This window comes from Passer montanus, unplaced genomic scaffold, assembly GCF_014805655.1.
Source record: "Passer montanus isolate IOZ18808 unplaced genomic scaffold, ASM1480565v1 scaffold97, whole genome shotgun sequence".
In the NCBI taxonomy this organism is placed as follows: Eukaryota; Metazoa; Chordata; class Aves; order Passeriformes; family Passeridae; genus Passer; species Passer montanus.
The window spans coordinates 683,943-704,837 of NW_024375145.1; the positions used below are offsets into that span (position 1 = coordinate 683,943).

General features: G+C 42.3%; 1 protein-coding gene across 1 annotated transcript in view; it reads left to right on the forward strand.

Annotated features, from left to right (window-relative positions):
- The first annotated feature begins 14,551 nt into the window (after window positions 1–14,551).
- The window catches only part of EDIL3 (EGF like repeats and discoidin domains 3), a 242,251-nt gene continuing 235,907 nt past the window's right edge, over window positions 14,552–20,895 (forward strand). Inside the window, exon 1 of the mRNA XM_039696365.1 lies at window positions 14,552–14,886. Within this exon, the coding sequence (XP_039552299.1) occupies window positions 14,820–14,886 (67 nt within the window). The 5' untranslated portion in view covers window positions 14,552–14,819. The remainder of the gene's footprint in view (window positions 14,887–20,895) is intronic.

A 20,895-nucleotide genomic window follows, 5' to 3' on the forward strand; every position in this document is an offset into this window, starting at 1 on the left:
CCAGACAACTTTTCACACATCTCAAAGCTAAAATACAGCAATGATGGTTTTTTAACATTTAATACTTTTTTTTCTTTTTATGGGAACAATACAGCTTAAAATTTAAAACATTTGTGGTGCTTTCTGCTTCTGAGAGGGAAGACCTGTGTTCTTCACTGGTGTTTTCACTCTCAGGTAGAGTAACCACAACAAATAGGGAAAAATTAGGTCTCTGCTCCAGGAGATGGCATTGTGAATACCCTCTTTTATATGCAAGAAACAGAGAGAATCTAAAGATAATCAATGTAGGCTGCCCAGAGTTAATCAACCCAATGCACATTAAAAAAAAAAATTTAAAAAATTACAGTGTAGGCCAAGTAGTTCTAAATAAATGTTGCAAAGAATTGTAAGAATAGCTGCTGAACTAAAGAAGCAAAATATTGTGGCATCATTAATTAGATTTGATTGAATTTTGGAAGTATTCCTGAAGAAGCACTGTTGGATCCTTGAACATTGCTGTGGAATGAACTCTTCTGCACAATTATTCTTGAAGACAGAGCGTATAAAAGGATAAATAATCCTTGTTTAGGGATTGGGAATTGATGATGCCTTGGAATGCAGCAGAACTGAATTTAACAAGTTACAGTTGCAGGAAGAATATATCTGATGGTGAAAGCTTTATCTGTTCCTCAGTTTTTCACACAGTGCCCCTCCCTATTCTGAATAATTCAGAGGTTTTTAAGCTATTTTTCTTAATCTTGTTTTGCTGTAAACTTATTTTCTGTAAATCATGGTTTCAGGGGAAAGGGGGAGATATTGACCACGCAAAATAAATGAGAATAACTATGAACCTATAGGCATTGTTTTGCAAGTATAAATTGGGTTTTAAAACAAGTAAAAGAAAGGCTTTCACAATGCTATGTGGATTTAGAGGAGATGGGGAAGTATGTGTTGCTCTTATATTAATTAATTAAAAGTAAAATCACAAAAATATGATTAATTAATTGAATAATTACTTTATATAATTTCTTATTATGTTACTGTACATATAATATAAATAATATTTATTCTATGTTGTGTATATGTCATAAACATACTCAAATTTGCCCAGTGGAAACAAACAATGATTTTCTACATTGTTTGCTTGTAATTTTGGTTTGAATTTGCTTGAGTGCTCAGCACACACATTTTAACACCATAGGTTAGGATCATTTGTGTGTGGATGAAGAGATGACAAGATACAGGCATGTTAAGGGAGGCTATCAGTCAATTATCAATCAATCAATCAATCAGTCAATCAAGGTGCCTTTCCAAGAACAGCCGAGATAAAAGGCTGGAAAATTGCAGGTGTTAGTAAATACACATTCTCTAATCATGGCATTTCTTAGATTTCTGCCTTTAAAATACCATATATCACTTAGGTAAAATGAGGTTTGTGTTCTTCATTATTCCATCTAACTTCCGTTGTGTTGAACAAAAAAAAAATTGTGCTTAGATTTCAAGGAAGTGTTTTGACATTTTGTTTCTTGAATATATCTTGATTATTTTGAGGGTGGATTTGTTTGATAGTTTGAAATAAAAAATACCTATTTCTTGCAGTCAAATGTAACAGTATTTTTAAATTTCAGTATTGGGGAACAAATTATTAAAAATGTTTTAAACGCTCTTTCAATTTAGGAAAAAAACACCCCACACCACTGAAATTTCTTAATAGAACAGGCTATCAAAGATATCAAAGATGGGAGGACACTTTTCTCAGACAGCAAACAATTTTAATAATTGCCATTGTATAACATAATGAATGTTTTAAAAATTGGGATTTTTCAAGATCATTGTCATGAATCTGCAAATTAGTCCACCTCCAAAAGGGGTGATGCCAAAGAGAATTCTTGCTTTGGGTTGTTTACCCCAACTGCTGCCATTTAACACTGCAAAGCATTACAAATGCACTGCAAATCACAGTGCTCTTTGCGTTGATGTTCTTGTTGTTACATTGATCATTGTAAGAGGAATTCCTGAGGAAGGATGGCCTGGTGTTCCTGTTTATAAAGTTTCTGATTTTGTAGATTAATCTCGTTGGGACAACAGGAACAAGCTACAGGAGGAGTTCCTTGTGGAGAGACAAAAATTTCATACTCCAACCTTCCTATTTTTCTTTACCCTGAACCAAAAGCATCAAGGGAGGGGGAATTCTGTCTCTCTGCCCTGCTCAGGTGAGACCCCCACCTCCAGCTCAGGGTGCCCAGAGCAGCTGGGGCTGCCCCTGGATCCCTGGAATTGTCCAAGGCCAGGCTGGACACTGGGGCTGGAGCAGCCTGGGACAGGGGAAGGTGTCCCTGCCATGGCAGGGGGTGGGACAAAATGAGATTTCAGGTCCCTCCCCAATCCAAAATGCTTGTAGATCCACGATTCCAAGCAACAGACTTATGGAAAGTGAAAATATTGTCCTAAAAGGATGAGCTCAATGGGTAATGTTTTTAAGTGTATGGAAATGAGAGGTGATAAACCAAGAAAACAGGCTGCAGATTGAATGTATAAAGCATTTGAAGCTCAGCCAGAACACTAATTATGGGTGCCAGCAAATGCTGGTTGTCTGTACTGTTAAATAGTCTCTATTATTTTTATTACAGATGATATCACCAAGTTTATGTGTAATTGTTTGGTTTTTAAAATTACTGGCTAAATGTGTGTTTCTTGCAACTCATCAAAGCATTAATGCTAGCATTTGTTCATGGATGCATCTCTTCTATTATTGTAGATAAAGGCAGAGCAAAATGTTTATTTTGCCTTTCCTACAGCCAGTAACACCATTTACAAAATGTGCTACATTTCCCTTTCCAAAGCATCTGTATTAAAAAGCAATTTAAAAAAAAAAATCTCTGTAACCAAAAGAACTAATTATGCCTAGTTTTATACATTTGTTGTGAAAGCTTTTTTTTAATTCTGAAAAAATTTACTGCAATGTCTCCATGACACTGCAACCACAAAAATATCTGTCCTCCACTATAAAGCCAGACTGCAGTACCATCAGATCACCACCTTCTCACAATTTATCCTATTTCTGCTCTATACCACAATATTTCAATCTCCTTTAAATGAGTTTACGTACTCTCTTTACATTCCTCAGTCTTTGATGATATCTCTGGTTAATTTCTGTGGCCCTGCAAATAAAAGGAGCCTCTGATCACTCTGCTTCCCATTAAAGCATCTCTATTTTTATTTTTATTTCTTGTTATTTTTATTCTTTTTAAATTAGCTTTATTATTTCTATTTACTTTAATTTTTAATTTAATTTTGTTTTGTTTTGGTTTTTTTTTTCATGGAGAAAGACATCCTCACCCCTGTACTTAGATTGTTCTGCATTTTCTCACCAATGTGAGTGCCTGATGTCTAAATTGTGGGTTGTTTTATTTTTTCCTGTCCACGGAGAGACAAAACTCTCTTATTTGGTAACTGATCTTCCCAATGTTTTAGGACATCTAAACATCTAGACCCTAGAAGGTATTGCAAATAGTTGAAAAAAACAGTTTGGTTTTTTTTCTTCATGGAGAAAGACATCCTCACTCCTGTACTTAGATTATTCTGCATTTTCTCACTAATGTGAGTGCCTGATGTCTAAATTGTGGGTTGTTTTTCTTTTTCCTGTCCATGGAGAGACAAAACTCTCGTATTTGGTAACTGATCTTCCCAATGTTTTAGGACATCTAAACATCTAGACCCTAGAAGGTATTGCAAATAGTTGAAAAAAACAATCCTAAAGGAATTAGGGTCTTCCAGAAATCTCACATCAAATAGGAAAATGGGGTAAGAAATGTGCATCAAAGGAATATTAAAAAAGTCATCCTGCTGAAAAAAAATAATCAAAAAACAAAGCCAAAATAAAAATGAAAGGAAAAAAATCTAGAAACCCATGGGGAAAAAAAAAAAAAAAAAAAAAAAGCCTCAAAAAACCAAAACAAAACCACCCAAAACACCTAAAAGACTGAAGATTTTTGGAGGAATAAGAGGAAAACTTTGGATGACTTCTGGGTAGAACTTGATGCCATTTAACTCCAGATTCTCTAAAATTTAACCAAGAAATTATATGTTTGCAATTCAAACTGAATATGTTAAATCACATTATTTTTTTTCCCAAACATTGAAAGGAATTTTTACTCAGATCATCATTGATAAGTGATTCATATAAAAGTATTTTCAATATTATGCGAACTAGGCAGATGCAGCAAATTTCTTTTTGCAGTTCGCTGTGGGGCAACTCAGCTCTGGGAGTCTATGAAGGATCAGGCACAGGTGTAATTTTTACTCTCTCTGATGCATTTCATTGAATCTCAGTGTATAGGCTGCATTGTTTTTTACAGTTTAAACAGAGAACCAAATAAGATCCAAATCCCAGGATATTTGGGGCTGGAAGGGTAGGAATGATATGTGAGTCAACAAATAATACTTGTCATGGAAGTGCAACTCTTCCCTTTCCAACTGATAGAATGTGACTTTTCTTCAGGATCAAAAGCCATAATTTCTTTTTCTTTTTTTCTTTTTTTTTTCTTTTTTTTTCTTTTTTTTTTTTGTGTGTGTGTTTCAGACACAATATTCGTGCATTACTCTGCGGACTGCAAAAGTGAATTTAAACCTTGTCAGTGCTGAAGAAGCTGTTTTGGCACAGAGAAAAATCTGTGTGTAAATGGGTCATTCTTAGTTGCATGCATATATATGGTTGAAAAGCTGAATGTCAGTCACTAACTTTTCAAAGTTTAATGATCAAAATTTTATTTCAAAAGTATCTTTGGGGGCTCTTATCAGTTTTTTTGCCTTTTTTCTCCTCTTCTATCCCCATCACAAAAAGAAGGATTTTGAGAGTTAATATTGTTCTTTCTTAGCTGCAGTGCTCCAGCATTGCAAATTTGATTACCAAAGGTACAAATCCTTACTACTTAATAGGTTTTGTACACCATTCCAATTCTGGTGAAAGATTTGCCTAATCTGCAAGATACTACAATATTTGACTGCTTACTTAAAAAACAAACAAACAAAAACACCAAAAAAACCCACAAACACCCCCCCCAAAAAAAAAACCAAACACCCACACCAAAAAAAAAACCCAAAAAACTTGACAAGTAATAACTTCCATATTATATCCATATATAATTTATAACTGAATTTTACAGCAGTAATTAATCTTTCCTATTTAGCTGACTGGCTCCAAAAGAGTTGAAGAAAGAAAACTACCTTTGAAAAATAATAATTCTTGAGTAAAGAATTAAACATATACAGAAACATCCTTTATCATAAAGAAAATATTTAAATGGTAAGCTTTTTCAGATTGAGAGAAATGTCTGATGAAAATGGCCTTTTAGAGTGTTCTTGCTTAACAGACAAAACTCCCAATTTCAAACAATGAAGTTTTTTATGTGACAGAACCACCAATCAGGCAGCAATTCAGGATATGTGAAAGCAATGAATGAACAGAAAAATGTACAAACCTAACAAAAAAGGAAAACATTTATGTGTATACTTAAATACTTCAATGCTATTATTAAAGATATGTAGTCATAATGCATTGTAAATTCTGTTGATTTATATGCCAGTGTGCCCTACGACAAACATTGTCTGTTCTACATTCCTTTACTTAAATACATGTAGGGTCTCTGAGTTTCTCTATTTCCATTATAGGAGGAGGAATAATAATAATAATAATAATAATAATAATAATAATAATAATAATAATAATAATAATAATAATAATAATAATAATAATAATAATAATAATAATAATAATAATAATAATAATAATAATAATAATAATAATAATAATAACAACAGCAACAAGAATAATGATAATGTTTTATTGGTTTTCCTCTTGTTAGTGGTGATTTTGTGTGCTGGTTGTTGTTGTTATTACTGTTGTACTATTAAAATTGACTGCTAAACCACCTCCCTCCTCCTCCAGGGAGAGATGTCCTGATTTTGAACACAAAAAAATAAAATAAAATAAAATAAAGATATTATATTGCTGGTTCTCTGGGGCCTGCTCAATCCTCCTGTGAGAACACAAATTTCACTCTGAAAGCTGAAGGACATTTTAACTCAGACAACCCAAGTCATCCTCGAATTCTTTATTTCCCCAGACCCCTATCCTACACAATTAAAACACAAAGAGAATTGCCTGCACAGATCTTTGTCACAAAAAATCATGTTTACTTTTACTTTTCCCCATTCACTTTGTTCCTCCACAGCACTTTGTGGCTCTAGCTCTTGTCTTAAGCTGTGAATTCCCTGAGGAAGGGGCTGAGGCTGCTGCACCCCAACAAGTTCAGCAGCTGCCTGAGAAATCTGTTCTGATTGTCAATCGAGATGAAATCAAATGAGACAAAATGAAGATTTCTCAAAATTATAATGAGGACAAGAGCACTCATTGGAAAAGTAGAGTCCCTGAGGGGAAGGAAATAGTCAAGATATGTAATTGATGTACCAGAGAGGCAGATGAAGCAGCTGTATTGCTTGAGTCAGAGTGCAGGTTGAAATCTCAGCATCTTGTGTCAAGCCAGTTTTCTGGCTGCTGTACCACTAACAATCTGAAAAGAAAAGAGGATTCTTGTGTCTTCTTTGGATGAGTATGCCCTTTTCCATCTTGGGGAAAAATGTTCTGCCAATCATGAAAAATATTACCTTTCAGAAATGTAACTGGAGCTACCACATTCCTTTCCTCGACCTTTTTTTTTTTCTCTTTTTTTCTTTTTTTTATCTTTGTAATGTGTTTTATATAAATTTCTAACACACATTTCTATCTCTTAATCTGAAGAAGGTAACAACAACAATAAAACCAACCAACCTACTAAAAAAAAAACCTCAACCAACCCAAGACCACTCGAGAAAAACTTTCTATGGCAAACATTTTTTGTCATACGCTGAGGCAGGATGGCTCTGTCAGCTCACTGCAGTGGCATAAAATTACTTCTAAAATCTCTCACATTGTCAAAATCTGACATTAATTATCTACAAACTGTCACACTGGACTGCCAGATATCAGAAGATTGAAGAAACCAAGTGGGTCACTTGTCTTGATTGATACTGAACTAATAATTGAAATCTTTGGTGTTGATTTGAAATGCATCCCACCACGAGAGAGTAAGAGCCAAAAGTCTCTTGGCTGTAATAATATTCTCTGATTTGGAAATCATAAGATGTTTGGCAAAGTCTACAGTTAAATGCCTGAAATGCAGGTGGCACCTCGCTTAAATACTTTATAGTGATTTAATGGTTCCTCCCCTGTATTCTGAAATTCTGCATGAATGAGCTGCTAAAAGTAATGGTGCAATATGAGCAGTGAAAGTAAGACCAAGTCAGTCCTAAAATTATATTTCAAAACTTATTTTGTTCCTCAGAGTAAAATTAATTAACACACATACATACACACACACACACACAAAAAAAACCCAATCAAAACAAAAAAAAATACTATTACTTATTGCAAAGATCAACAAAAACACAGACAGACACTGTAAAAACTCCTTGGAGTTTAAGTGGTTGAAGCATATTCTTGCTACCATGAAAATATGTTTTGTAGGTGTCTGAAATGAACTCTTTTACCGAGTTCATTCATGGTGCTCTCCTTGAAAACCCAGTATAAATAACAGTAGGATAAAGACCTTGGCACAACACATTTAACTTTGCAAAACAGCAACTTCAGCACTAAAACCCAAACAGCACCTTGGTTGTTACAAATTTAACGTAGACCCTGAAGAGCTGTGCTTGGAATTTTAGCAGCTTCTTGCACAGCCCTTGTGGGGTTTGTAGAAATTCATCTTGATTCAGTTGAGCGTTGGCCAAACCAGGGAATTTCTGAGCCTGCAATATGTACTGAGTTAGAGGGAATCCTTCCACCCCCAGGGAATCCTGCAGTGCACCTGGATCACTGGGATGCACTTCAGAGATGTCCCTTCAAGGATTCAGGGTGCAAATATTTCCTGATACTGAGGCACGAGAGGCAAGGCCAGCTTTGCTGGGGATCTCAAAGAGCTGTTGGGCTCCTTTCCCTAAGCAGTTGTGTAGAAGGGTGTAAATGATCCAAAACTCCCGCTAATGATGGTGATTTGGCTTTCTTGTAAAAAGGAGCAGAAACGATCCAGAGAGGAGGGCAGAACGAGCTGTACAAGCCCATTTCTCTCTTAAGCAAGCACTGTGCAAGTGGAATATTAGGGATTGTGGGCCAGTGGAGAGAGACAATCTTGAGGAAAAGGGAAGTGTGTATTAGCTTGGTTTTGTAAGGAACTGAGGGCTGTTCAGTCAGATAGTCCCTCTTCTACTGACTGATTTCCTTTAAGTACATGTATTTGCAGCTGGAAGAGGAGTACAGGCCACCAAGGGCATGGGAATGTGATATCCAAGGTGCCAGTCAGAGTCCTCCTCACTATGGAGTGGGTTGGCATTTTAAAACATATATAGACAGCAAAGAGAGAGGTGAAGCAGCATCCCTCACGTGGATGCTCTGGGTGCCCAACAGCCTCTCAGAAATGCAGGTACCCCCTGGGTTTTCCTGGGAACAGCCATCTCACAGTGTCACCCACAGCATCACCACCAGCTGGGGCAAGGTCCTGAGCAGAAATCTGCTCCTGTGTCAGAAAACCTTCTCAAACTGACAGAGAGCAGGTCTAGATGGGATCTTGGCAATGGGAATTGTTCCCTGGCAGGGTGGGCAGGGCTGGCACAGGGTGCCCAGAGCAGCTGGGGCTGCCCCTGGATCCCTGGCAGTGCCCAAGGCCAGGCTGGACACTGGGGCTGGAGCAGACTGGGACAGTGGAAGGTGTCCCTGCCATGGCTGGGGGTGGCACTGGGTGACATTAAATGTCCTTTCCAGAATATTTAATGCTTCTATGATTCTATAACCCGCTGTCTGCATCTTGCTGCAAGTATCACTTCACTGGGGCAGAACGTTGCCATTTTTACCTTAGCTGTGACTCCTCAGTCAGGGCAGTGACATTAATCTCTAATTCAGGACTTTCTGCTGTCTGTAGAGAGCGGGACAAGCACGTGGTGCTGGTGCTGAGCTGTCTGCAGAAGCATTTAAAAGGCACACATGCACCAGCACTCAGCTTCCACACACCTTAGTCGTGCTGAAAGAAACACTGTGAATCCAAATTCCTTTCACAAGCAGGCAGGGAATAATCCCAGCTGAAATTAATCACTTTCTCAACTTCAGGGGTGTGCAGAAGGCTTTACAGAATGAAACACAGGAGTGCCTCATGCCAGGGGTTGTGCTCACACCTTGGCCTGTGCAATCCTCTCCTCTCCCGTGTTCTTGTGCACTTCACATATTTGCATTTTAGGAGGAAAAGGATTCATTTTAAAACATACTCAGGCATTTAGACAGGATTCTTCAATACTATCCTCTGTAGACAGTAAAATCTTATTTCCAGAAATAAAAGAAAAGTAATAAAACCCAACTATGATACTGATTTTGTTAGTTCCTTCCTATAAATAGTCAAAAAGAAGAAGAAGAAAAAAAGCTCTGTACTGCAAAAGACTGAAAGAAAAACTTCTTTTTTCTTTTTTTTTTCTTTTTTTAATGGAGTTTGACTGTTTCTGTCTGTTGCACAGCTACTTCTCCCCCTTTCCTGTGATGGAGCATTACATGACAATGCTTTTGAACCAGAAATGTTTGAGGGAAGCAGGATCTTCCACAAAACCCAAGCTGACTTAATGGGAAACCTCACATGTTCAAGAAGTGGGGGATCTGGCTGTGCTTGGGAAGAGATAAAAGAACCAACTGTTCCCTTTTTTTAGAGGCAGTGTCAACCCCAGGAATAATTCTGGCGGTGTTGCAGTGGTGGTGACAGACAGATGTATTATCTCTTCTTTTCTTGAGTCAGGCATACAGAGATGACTTGCAGAATCAGAGCAGCCGGTTACGCTGAACGGCGTCTGACAAATCCCTGGAGAACAAAGTACATATTATTAGGGAAAAAAAAAATAATAAAATAAAAGGAAAGTTCTGCCGCGTGCAGCAGAGGCTTTTTATAGCCCTAATTATAACGGAGGTGGTAATATAATCTGTGCCTGTGCAGTCTGAGACTGTCCTGATCTCCGGCTCTAAGGAGGTTCTGATCTGGCAGTGCTGTGATGGGAGTTGGTGATAGAGCTAATCTCCTCCACAAAGCCGGTATCCAAGATACCCTAAAGGTGTTACAGGGTAATTGGCAGGTTACACTCACGTTGTCTGGATGACATCTAAAATTGGCAAGAGGTTGGCACACGGGAAGGATCAGCTCTTGCTCTCCTACTTCTGGGAGTAACTTGGTTCACCTTTTGTGCAACAAATGTTAGACCTGATGTCACTGCTAAACACACTAGCCATTATTCTTGTCTTATGCCAAAATCTTCATGTTATATGTTCAGAGTTGCTGTCACTGTTCCTCTACTGATGGCTATTTGCCCACATTTCTACAGGCTATAAATTTTTTTTCCTGTTTAAAGTACTGAAGGACTTCAAAGGGTTAATTCGAGCATTTGAGGCAAGACAGGAAATAATGCAGGAAACTTAAGCTACTAATCAAAGTAAGATGGAGGAAAACAGTGAGGACATTACCAGACATGGATTAGCTCTTTCCCAGTTAGGTTTGGGGTTTTTTTCTCCCTTGGAAAGGCAGCAGTTGATTTGTCTCTCCACTCTACCTCCTCTACTCCAGAAGGTCTACAGGAATCTTTAGCCTAAGGGAGGGATGTTGCAGATCTAGGCAGTCTCCACAGTCTGGCAATCTTATTAGGCAGACAATTCTGACAAACAGAGATGATCATTTAGATGGAAGAAGAAAAAACTGGTTGCAAAAGAGTTCTTGATCCTGAGTGATTGGTAAACAAATAAAATATGTATTTGAGTATTAGAGTGCAGCTAAGTCAAATTAAGCAGGAATTATCCTGAAGTGTAGGAACAGTCTGGAAAGTGAAAAGTAGGCTTTAAGTTCTATGTCTGGCAGAAAAAGGAAGACAGAAATATTAGGGATTAATATCTGGAAGTTCTTGAGCCCATTTCTCTCTTAAATTCCAAACCACAAAGCATATAATGAATCCACATGACAGGAGGAAGAGTTTTGCCTCAGGGATAAATATCAAAATACAAACATAAAAATGTGATTTTATATATTTTGTATTTATATTAATGTTGATATAAAAGGTAGAACATCAGCTTGAGCTGCAATGGTTTGTGATATCCCAGTCCCATCCTGGCCATATTTCAGCAAAGTGCCTTCACCACTGGCATGACAGTAAAGATTTGCAAGTGTGCAACCCAAAAAATGAAAAGAGAACCTTCAAGATGTCCTGAAGGTCCTAGGGTTTCCCACAGAAATGTGATGTTTGCATTCCCATAGTTCTTATAGAGTCATAAGGCAGGTTTTCCTGCTGTCAGGAGCAGGAGGCAGCTGCTTTAAGAAAAACATAAAATAGTTTAAAAATGAATGATTTCTGAGCCTTGGAGGACATTGAAGGACACTAGGTTAGGATCTTCATCCAGAAGGTGAGGTCAGGGACAGGTCACTGGAGGAGGGGAGTGCTGCAAGCTGCTGCAACCACAACACCCCCAATGACAACAGTGTGAGCCCACAGCACAGCAGCAGAGGAGCTCCTGGGTAAAACCCAGGCTGGAGCAGTAAATAGCACATCCTGGCTCCAGAAAATCCATTTTAAGAACACCTAGATGCAGATGATTGCTGCCTTTGAGTTGGAAGGGACAGTCTGCACCTCTGAGCCAGCCTCATAGTGCTGAGCTGGAGATGAGTTGCCTTCTGCTAAGGGGAGAAACTTGGGGTAGGGGGAAGGTGCTGGATGAAAGCACTGCCTGCAGCATCCCCCAGCCCTGGGTCATCCCCAAAACACCAGGAGCAAACAGGAGGAAGCAGCACAGGAAGAGCAGCCCAGCAGAGTGGAGCAGCAAAAAAGTCTGATTACTCTGAGGTGGGAAGATAGGTTTTATTGAATAAAACTTATTGAGAGCCTGAAAACAAAAAGGCACTGCACTCTAGGTAAGAACCAGGCAGAAAAGCCTTTTGTTGTTTCATCCCTTTTGGCTGAATAAACAATGCCTGGCTTTGAAGAAGCTATTTCTGTGTCATTTTAATCAGCTGCTCTCAGTGGAAAAAGGCCTCCCGGTACCGAGTGTAGTTAGTCCCTTTAGATTTATCCTAATTGGGGAAATAAAGGGGCTGCATTACGAGATTATTCCCTCAAGAAAAATAAAATTAAAAAAAAATTAAAAATCACAGGCAAGACTGCCACTTGGGGGTGCAGGCATGCTGGGCTGCCACAGCAGCTACAGTGCAGCTTGCCTTGTAATTGTGACAGCTGGACTCTTGGTTGTAAAACAGAGATAAGCAGTAAAATTAGCACCGTTGTAGAGAAACGATGCGTTAATATCAGAAGCTTTGTTAAGACTCCCTAAATTTCCACTATCTCTTTACTGACAGCAAAGCAACCCCTGGGGAAAAAGAAAAGTATCTTCTTTCCAGGCAGTGGTTCTTCAGGGAGATCTCTGGCTGATGTATAAAATCCAAGTTGCTGTAGAGGTGGTGATGCAATCGCAGGGATACCTGTGCAGCTTAGTGAAGGTGTGGCTGCAGCACACCTGAGTGCTGCCAGGTGAGTTGGAGCATTACACTGGAGTACATTACACATATTTTCTGCTGGTGTGGGCTAAATTAATGTTGGGAGGTTGGGGCTTTTTTTCCTTTATCTGTCCTAGCCTGCTGGATAACTCTGCACCGCCCTGAGCGCCATCAGAAAACTTGCCCTGCTGTGATGGGTGAAGTGCACACCTGGTGTGGGCACCACTGAGCTGTGTGCAAGCAGAAAAAGCCATGGGATTGTGGGTGTCAAATCCTCTTTATCAAGGTGCATAATTTCTGTTAATTTTGTAGTTTAACCAGCGCAAAAAAGCCTCGTCCTTTCAAATCTTTGCTGACAATGCAAGGTGTTGAAACCAAAACACTTCCAGTGTCAAAGAAAAATGTGATTAATTGCGAGCTCAGATGTAAAACCAGAGCTTTAGGCAGGGGCTGTCACCCTGTCACTGGCAGGCATTTAATGGCAGACAAAGGGCTCGCAAAATGAAATGCTCTAACCACTGCGAGGTGCCAGCCAAAGTAACCAAGAGATCAGACGACTTAACGGGTCGTTTCCACTCCTAATTTCACTAATGTCTCTTCTTGTTGTCATGCAAGCAGCCCGGACTTTCAGGTTGTATCTGCAGAAATGCTTCTCAACAGCCCAGTGCTGTTCAGTTCATCCTTCTCACTCGGCAAGTGCATTAAAGCTTAATATAATATTTATATGTGGTCTTTCACCATGAAGGCATGTAGACAGGACGCAAATTACAGATATAAAATATCTGGAGAGCCTTTTGACGCCCAGTAGGAAATTAGTACTTTTTTCACTATCGTGAAACTATATACCCAGGTAGGGAAAGGAGATTAAAATTTTAAAAAGTAGGTAGTGGTCTGACGTGAGATCTTCCCACCCTCTACCTTGGGCTGCTTCTGAAATATCGCGGCACCTTTCATTCTTGCTTTGATTCCCTTCCAATTTTGGGCAGGATGACACCCTACTTGAAGAGAGAGGGAGGTGGAAGAACGGACCTTTGCATCTCCCGGTCTGCTGGAAGGTGTCCCTGCCCATGGCTTGGGAACTGGGATGTGGTGAGCTCTGAGGGCCCTTCCAACCCAAACCATGCCACAATCCTGCGATCCCGTGCGAGTTCCCTGTGTGGATGTTCAGGAGGGGTTTTAAGCCGAGGCAGCGCCCGGCGGAGCGCAGGGTTTGGAAGCACCTACAAGACAGAAGTTTGCGGAGGGCAAAATCCCCCCGCGGAGGGTAAAACACCTTCCTGAACAGCAGGTGATAGACGAGGGCAGGCACCCACCCAAAACCAAATTAGCCCAGAACACGCGATTTGCCGCGGGAGAGGAACCCCGGCCGCGCAGACCTGCTCCGGCCGTCCACGCACACCGGAGCGCTGCGGGAGCACCCCCGGGATCAGCAGGGGACAGCGGGGTCCCGATCCCCAGCGCTGGGTGAGGATCCTCGGGATCAGCAGGGGACCGCGGGGTCCTGATCCTCAGCACTGGGGGAGCACCCCCGGGATCAGCAGGGGACCGCGGGGTCCTGATCCTCAGCACTGGGGGAGCACCCCCGGGATCAGCAGGGGACCATGGGGTCCCGACCCCGAGTGCTGCGGGAGCATCCCCGGGATCAGCCGGGGACCGCGGGGTCCCGGCTCCTCTCGGGAGCTCCATCCCGCCCCCTGCGCACCACGGGGTCCCGGCTCCATGCGGGAGCTCCATCCCGCACCCTGCTCACCGCGGGGTCCCGGCTCCTTTCGGGAGCTCCATCCCGCACCGCGGGGGCGCGGCCGCGGGCGGGGCGGCTCCGGGGTGTGTCCAGCGGCACCGCCCCCGGGATCCGCGCGGGGCGGGCAGGGCAGCGACGGCAGCAGGAGGAGGAGGAGGAGGAGGAGGAGGAAGGCAGGAAGGAGAAAGAGGGGGAGGAGAGGAGGCGGCGGGACGCGGCTGGGAGGCGGCGGCCGGGCCATGCTGGAGGCGCGGCGGCACCTGGCGGGCGCGCAGAGCGGGCGGGCGGCGGGACGGGCTCCGCGCCGCGCGTAGGGCGGTGGCGGCGGAGCGGCGCGGGCTTGCGCTCGGCCGGGGCACTCTCCGCGGCAGGGAACCTGCGCATCCTCGCCGCGCCTGGCATCGCCTCACCGGGCGGAGGCACCGCCAGCGCCCGCCGGCTGGCATCCCTCGGCTGAGGCGGAGGAGAGCGGGAGCGAGAACAGGAGGAGGAGGAGGAGGAGGAGGATGAGCCGCGCGGTGCTGGCCTGGCTGGCGCTCTGCGGGAGCCTGGCGGCGCCGCGCCCCGCCCGAGGTGAGGGGACGGAGGACGGCGGGGACGGACGGGGGACGGAGGGGGTCGGGGTCGCGCCGGAGCTCCCGCGAAGTCGGGAGTCCAAGTGCGCGGGGGACCGGGAGGTGGCTCTCAGCCAGGGTGCCGCTGCCTGGGCTCTCCTTTTCTCTTTATGCATAAGGAAAGAGGAAAAATAATAATACTTATCTCTGCGTTTGAAATAGAAGGCGGCGGACCATCCATCCTCAGACTCGTTGTGTTTTGAAACTGTGCTTAATTAGAGGTGAAAGAAATGCCGTGGGAGATTAAACGTAATCCAGATGAGCGGCTGGGAAGATTTAATATCCGCAGAGCTGTCCGCACCGCTTTTCCCTTCCTCCCCCCACCCCTCTCCAGCCACCGGTCCTCAGTGTAATTTGGAGGCTGCTAGCTCCGAGCCGGAGACCCAGCAAGCCGCGGAACAGTTTGCAAACACGTTCGGGAGCTTGAGCATCTCGGCAGCAGCGAGCAGCCCTTGCCAGGCGACCCCTTCGCTGCCTCCCTCTAATTAGCTCTTCTCCATCCTAAAACACCCGCGGCGCCTTCTCGGTGTCTCACCCCCTCCCAAAACAAAACCAAAAAGCCCTACCAGAACCAAAAAAGAAGAAAACGCCAGCCCGACCCCAGAGAGACAACTTTCCATCTCTTGGGAGTTCTCTTTATTATTTATATTAACCAGCTCTTGCAGGGCTTTGCCCTGCTGGCGTTGAAAAGTTGTAGGAGCTGATGGTGCGAGGAGCTGATGGTGGGGCTGTGGGCAGGGTCTCCCCTCCGCAGGAGGCTCGGGGGGCTGCCCGGGGCGGTGGGCGATCTGCCCGTCCCGTCTCCTCCTGCCCATCCCGGCTGTCCTGCCCGAGCTCCCTCCCGGGGAATTCGCTCCCTGGGCTCGGCTCCGGGACCCCCGTGGGTGTCCCCTCCTCTTGCTCGCAGCCCCCCGAGAGCTCTCCTCGTCCTCTGCGAGCTCCGAGCGGCGTCCTGTGCCGCGAGTGTTCTGTGTCTCTGTCCTGTGTTTCTGTTCTGTGTGATCCCGCCCGGCGTGGAGACCCCTCTATCCCTCTGCTTGGTAGAACAACTGTTGTCCTAATGAGTACCAGAATATTCCCGCTGACTTTTAGACCTCTTCCCCTCTTTATTAACTTTTTTTTTTGAGGTTTCAAAATGAAACCATTTTATCCAGTGAAAAACTGAATATTTTATTAGTCCTTAAATTATTCAGCACGGCAGCTTCTGAAAATCCGGTAGCATTCACACAGTTGCAGTGAGCATGTGATAGCTTATGCAATATGTCCTTGTACCTGCAGCTTATTCCCCAAAGTCTCCTCTTTTTTTTAAGCAGAAGATAACTGTATCTGCCACGAAGTCTGGACTTGTCATAAGTGCTTTGCACTGGGCTTCCTTGGAACTTCTGGTAGCTCACATCTGTGATGTTTTCTCATTAAAGTCTACAGTTCTGCCATGTTTTCAGGTAACTTCAGAACAGAGGGAACTTAATAGGTTTTCTAGCAGAAGTGAAATAGGAAGGAAAAAAAATCCATTTGCTCTGTGATTGCTTAAGCTGTGATTGTTCAGTTAAAGGTTTGTCCTTGGCTCTCCAAAAGAAACAGAAGGACATTATACTGAGTCTTTTTTTGAGCTGAAATGGAGCAAAATGCTGCTTGACAAGTCTGATTTAGTGGGTTAATTTTGGTGGCTGTCATAACATTTACTTTTAATAGATCCTCTCAAAGTTGCAATGACTCTAAGCACTGTAAGTAACCAAAACTCTTTCAAAAGCAGCTTTTGAACAGTGCAGAACTTGTCTCAACACTACTCACTATGAGTCCATTCCCATAATGGTGTAGAATGAAAACCAGTGGAAGTGTTGTCTGTGCAGTGGCTGGTTCCCACTTGCCTCTCAGGGTAAATTCCAAGTGCAGATCAAAGTTAAGTCATATACTTCATTACTGACCTGCATTTCAAGCCTACTGGTAAAGAAAAAGACAGATTGCATTTTTTGCTGGGGCTCTGAAAAGTAATGGTGGAGGTCAAAATCCTGTTTATTCATGATGTCTTAAAAACACCTTTTGCTTTTTGTGTTTGGAACAAATACATTATGTCAGCAAGTTTGGGGTGAGGTTCTTCCTGTCCTTTTGCTGTTGCTGTTGATTTTAAGAGAGAGAGACTGGTGAGAGAGATTGAAAGTTCCTAATGGATGAAAAAGCCATCTCAATGGGAGACTGTCATTTTCTTCTTCCTGGCCAGTCTGACAAATTTGCAATCTCATGCGCTGTAACAGGAGCCTGATCTTCAGAGATGTGTTTATATGCAAGCACATGATGCAACCAGCCTCCAAGGGTGCAGTGACTTCCAGCCCTTAGGTTGCAAGAAAGATGCAGGTGCATTTTTAATAAGCAATGCCCTTTTATACATATTTTAGAACAGCTGCAAGCTTTTACATTTGCTGCTGTTGCTGTTCCTTGGTGGAATTTGAATGCCAGGCACTCTGGTGCTTTACTGTGCATGGACAGACAGTAACTAGCAGAGTGACTACAGAGATTACTAGAGATTGTTTCAGGAGGAAGAAATACAGTGCATCCCACCTAAAGCAATACAGGTTCATGAGTACCTCTGTGTGGTTTTTTAGGGTTTCTTTTTCGTCCCCAACATCTTTTTGAACAGTCAGTGAAGACTGGGATAAGATGAAAGGAAAGCGTGATGTAAAAGTGGTGGCTATTTTGGTTCTGAGATGCATCTCTGGCCATGGTGTAAGCTGATCAACAGCAGTAATGGGACTTTAGGTGCACAGGCAGATCAGTGCATCCCACGCCTTCACGGTAAACATTTTTGCAACAGGACCTTCTGAAAAATTACCATTTGAGTTGTCTTTATAGTGAAGCTGCTCCGTGGGTTTTATCATGCTTCTCCACTTAGCTGTCTGCTGAGTTTTTTGGGGTGGTTTGCCTAAAAATGATGCTGACATTGCTGAAAACTGGCAAGTCTAATTCGTTATTTTATGATCGTATCCTGTCAGCCCGAGCGAAAAACTCTGGAACTTTGAAGGAAGTGTTTCAAAGATGTTGCTTTTTCTCTGTTACAGTGGGAACCTTCACTCTCTCTGAGGCTTAGAAGTTTCTGTAAAGCCCCTTTCTGCAGCTGGAATCAGCTGCAAGGAGCAAAAGTGCTGAGAAAGAAGAGAGGTAAACTGTAGCTTTGTTCTCACATATCTATACTGAAAAGGCTGAAAAGATCACAGAGGCTTTTAAAGACCAAGATTCTTCTGTTTTACTGAATGCCTTTGCATCTTTGGACAGCATCTGCTTCTGTACAAAGTGCTGACAGTGTGACCCTGCATAATGATTTTCACTGTTCTTTTAACAAATTACATTTGTATTCAAATTGATTTTCCATGACTGCTCGTATAGCCTGCAGAAAGCATATAGTGGATATACTGTTGTATTCTGTACGTGTCTGGTCAGCCTAGGACAAAATTTGATGTCAAGCCATGCATTATTATAACTGGAATTAATCGTTCTGCTAGTATTAGTTGGTTGTTTGTTGTTTTTTTTGTTTGTTTTTTTTTTTTTTCACATGCCCAGCCTCTTATTTCCCTCCACCTGGTGTCCTTAGCCTTTATGTCTCTTTTCAAAGGATATACTTCATAGAAGGTTGTGTATCAATGGTTCCATAGGGGAAAGGATCACTGTCTCATCTTCCCTCCTCCACATCTTTTCAATTACCACCCAGTTGAAAATCAAGGAAATGATCCATTCTGGAAGTTATTTCAAAAGACGGTAACTTTTAATTAAGATTTTTGTGCCTTAAGTTAGCTGTTTATGCAGCACATGCCCCTACAACAATGATAACGAACTCACAGCCAGAAACTCCTTCAGCCTTTGTGAAGATACCTGGGAAATCTGTTTAAGAGACTGCAAGAATCAGAGATGAATCTCTGTTATTCTCAACTTTGTTGTGAGTCACATATGAGTTGGCGTGTTACTGTTTTCATCTTAATCTCTTAAAAGTCTCAAATTTAGCTAAGCCACAGATTTATGAAATCCTCAAGGATGGTCAGTGCTGTATTACAAGTCAGATTAGATGTGATGAAAAAATTATTCCCAGGCTGTTTATGTGTTTTTGTGACATTGGGCATTGTTGTAGCATACCTGAAGCCCAGCTTGAGTTTTAATAAATATGGGTTGAACAACAAACAGCTATTGATTCAACTCTCAGAAAAGGCCCACAGTCAAGATACAGTGAAATCTTAGTCAGATGATGCATTAGAAAATACAAGATGAGTCAAAGGATTAAAGTTCGAAGAAGGGTTGTAAGAACATTAACATCTGCAAAATTAAAACCTCTGGAAAATGCTGTTTTATATTGGAGCACCAAAAGACATTTTGCATTTAAAGTTCAGGAGACAACCTAGGGGAAAGGAAAATTCAGCCTAAATTCAGTGTGTTATGTCAGTCTGAGGAATAATGAGTCTAAGTTTCCCTTTCTATAGGAAACTTGGATCTTATGTTTAAGAGAGAACAACTCACTGTGTGTAGTGACAGCAGGGTATGGCTGATTTTCTAAAACAACTATTTAGAGGGCAGAACAGCTTTTCTGCCATTCATATTGTGGGAACAGAGCAAGGATCTGTCCAAATCCAGTATCTGCAGCTGTGGGTCTGTGTGCTCTGAAGGCAGGGATTGAATGAGCAGCTGTGTCCCAGGAATCTGGAGGCAGAGAACCTGCACCACACCTTCATGCTTTGAGGTTTTATCAAATCACAGTCTTGCTGGTGAGGGAATATACTTAACGTACTTGTGGGGTTTTTTATTCATTTGTTTGTGTGGGGTTTTCTTCCCTCTAATCAGCAAGCTGTGTTACCTTTCATCACAGCGGGGGTGTTCTTCTATTTTAAGTTCCGAAAGCTAAGAAATTAAGCAGGCCATAATTATGTAATAAAGTCTCTAGCTAATCCAGCTAATAACTATATGTGGGGTGTGTGTATGTGTGAATGTGTTATCATATGAAAAACACATAAAAACTTCTTAATTTCACATAACGTGTAGCAGCTATGTGCAAACATACTGCACTTTGGGTATAATTTGGGTATATCTACACTCCAGAGACCATACAGAGGAATTGCAGCCACTTATGTGCCTCACATCTGGTCTAACACTTAGAAATTTAGGAAATGTTAGACAAGACCTAATCATTCTATGAATTCTTGATGCACAGCTCTGTATTTGAAGTAAGAATTTGCTATATGCCACAAAAGAACTGTCTAGGATTTTTTTGAGGTTATCGATAGCATTCCTCACTCCACACACCTCCTTTTTCATAGGGGGAAAAAGGGGTTTTATAGATATATAAAAGTAGATAAAAGACTTATGTCCATAAGACTTATATAATCTAATTTTTATATATTAAGAAAAATATATATGTCTTTGGTGAAGTTGTTTGAAAATGGACAAGTAAATACACAGAGTATGCTGAGCTGGAAGGGAACCACAAGGTCCATCCAGCCCAGTTCCTGTCCCTGCACAGACACCCCAAAATCCCACCTGGGCATCCCTGGGAGTGTTGTCCAAACTTTCCTGGAGCTCTGGCAGCCTTGGGGATCTATTCCATGGAGAGCCTGGGCAGTGCCAGCACCCTCTGGGGAAGAACCTTCCCCTGAGCTCCATCCCAAATCCCTTGCCCCCTTCCCTGAGGCCCTGCCCGTGTCATTCTTCCTGGAACAGGCCAGTGGGATTTTTGCACTGCCTACTGCTGTTATTTTATTCAGAAAATCTCTTTTTGTTTTCCCCCACAGTTCTCACAGCACCAACTCTAGCTGAGCTTTGGCCATACAATTTTCTCCCTCCACTGGCAGCAGTATCTCTGTGTTCTTCCCATGCCACCTGGCGTGGCTCACTCTGGGCACACACCTTCCTTTATTGCCTTACTTCCAGGAGAATATTCCTGTTCAGCCAAGCCATCCTTCTGCCTACGCTGTTTAAGTGGAGAATCCTGGATTAT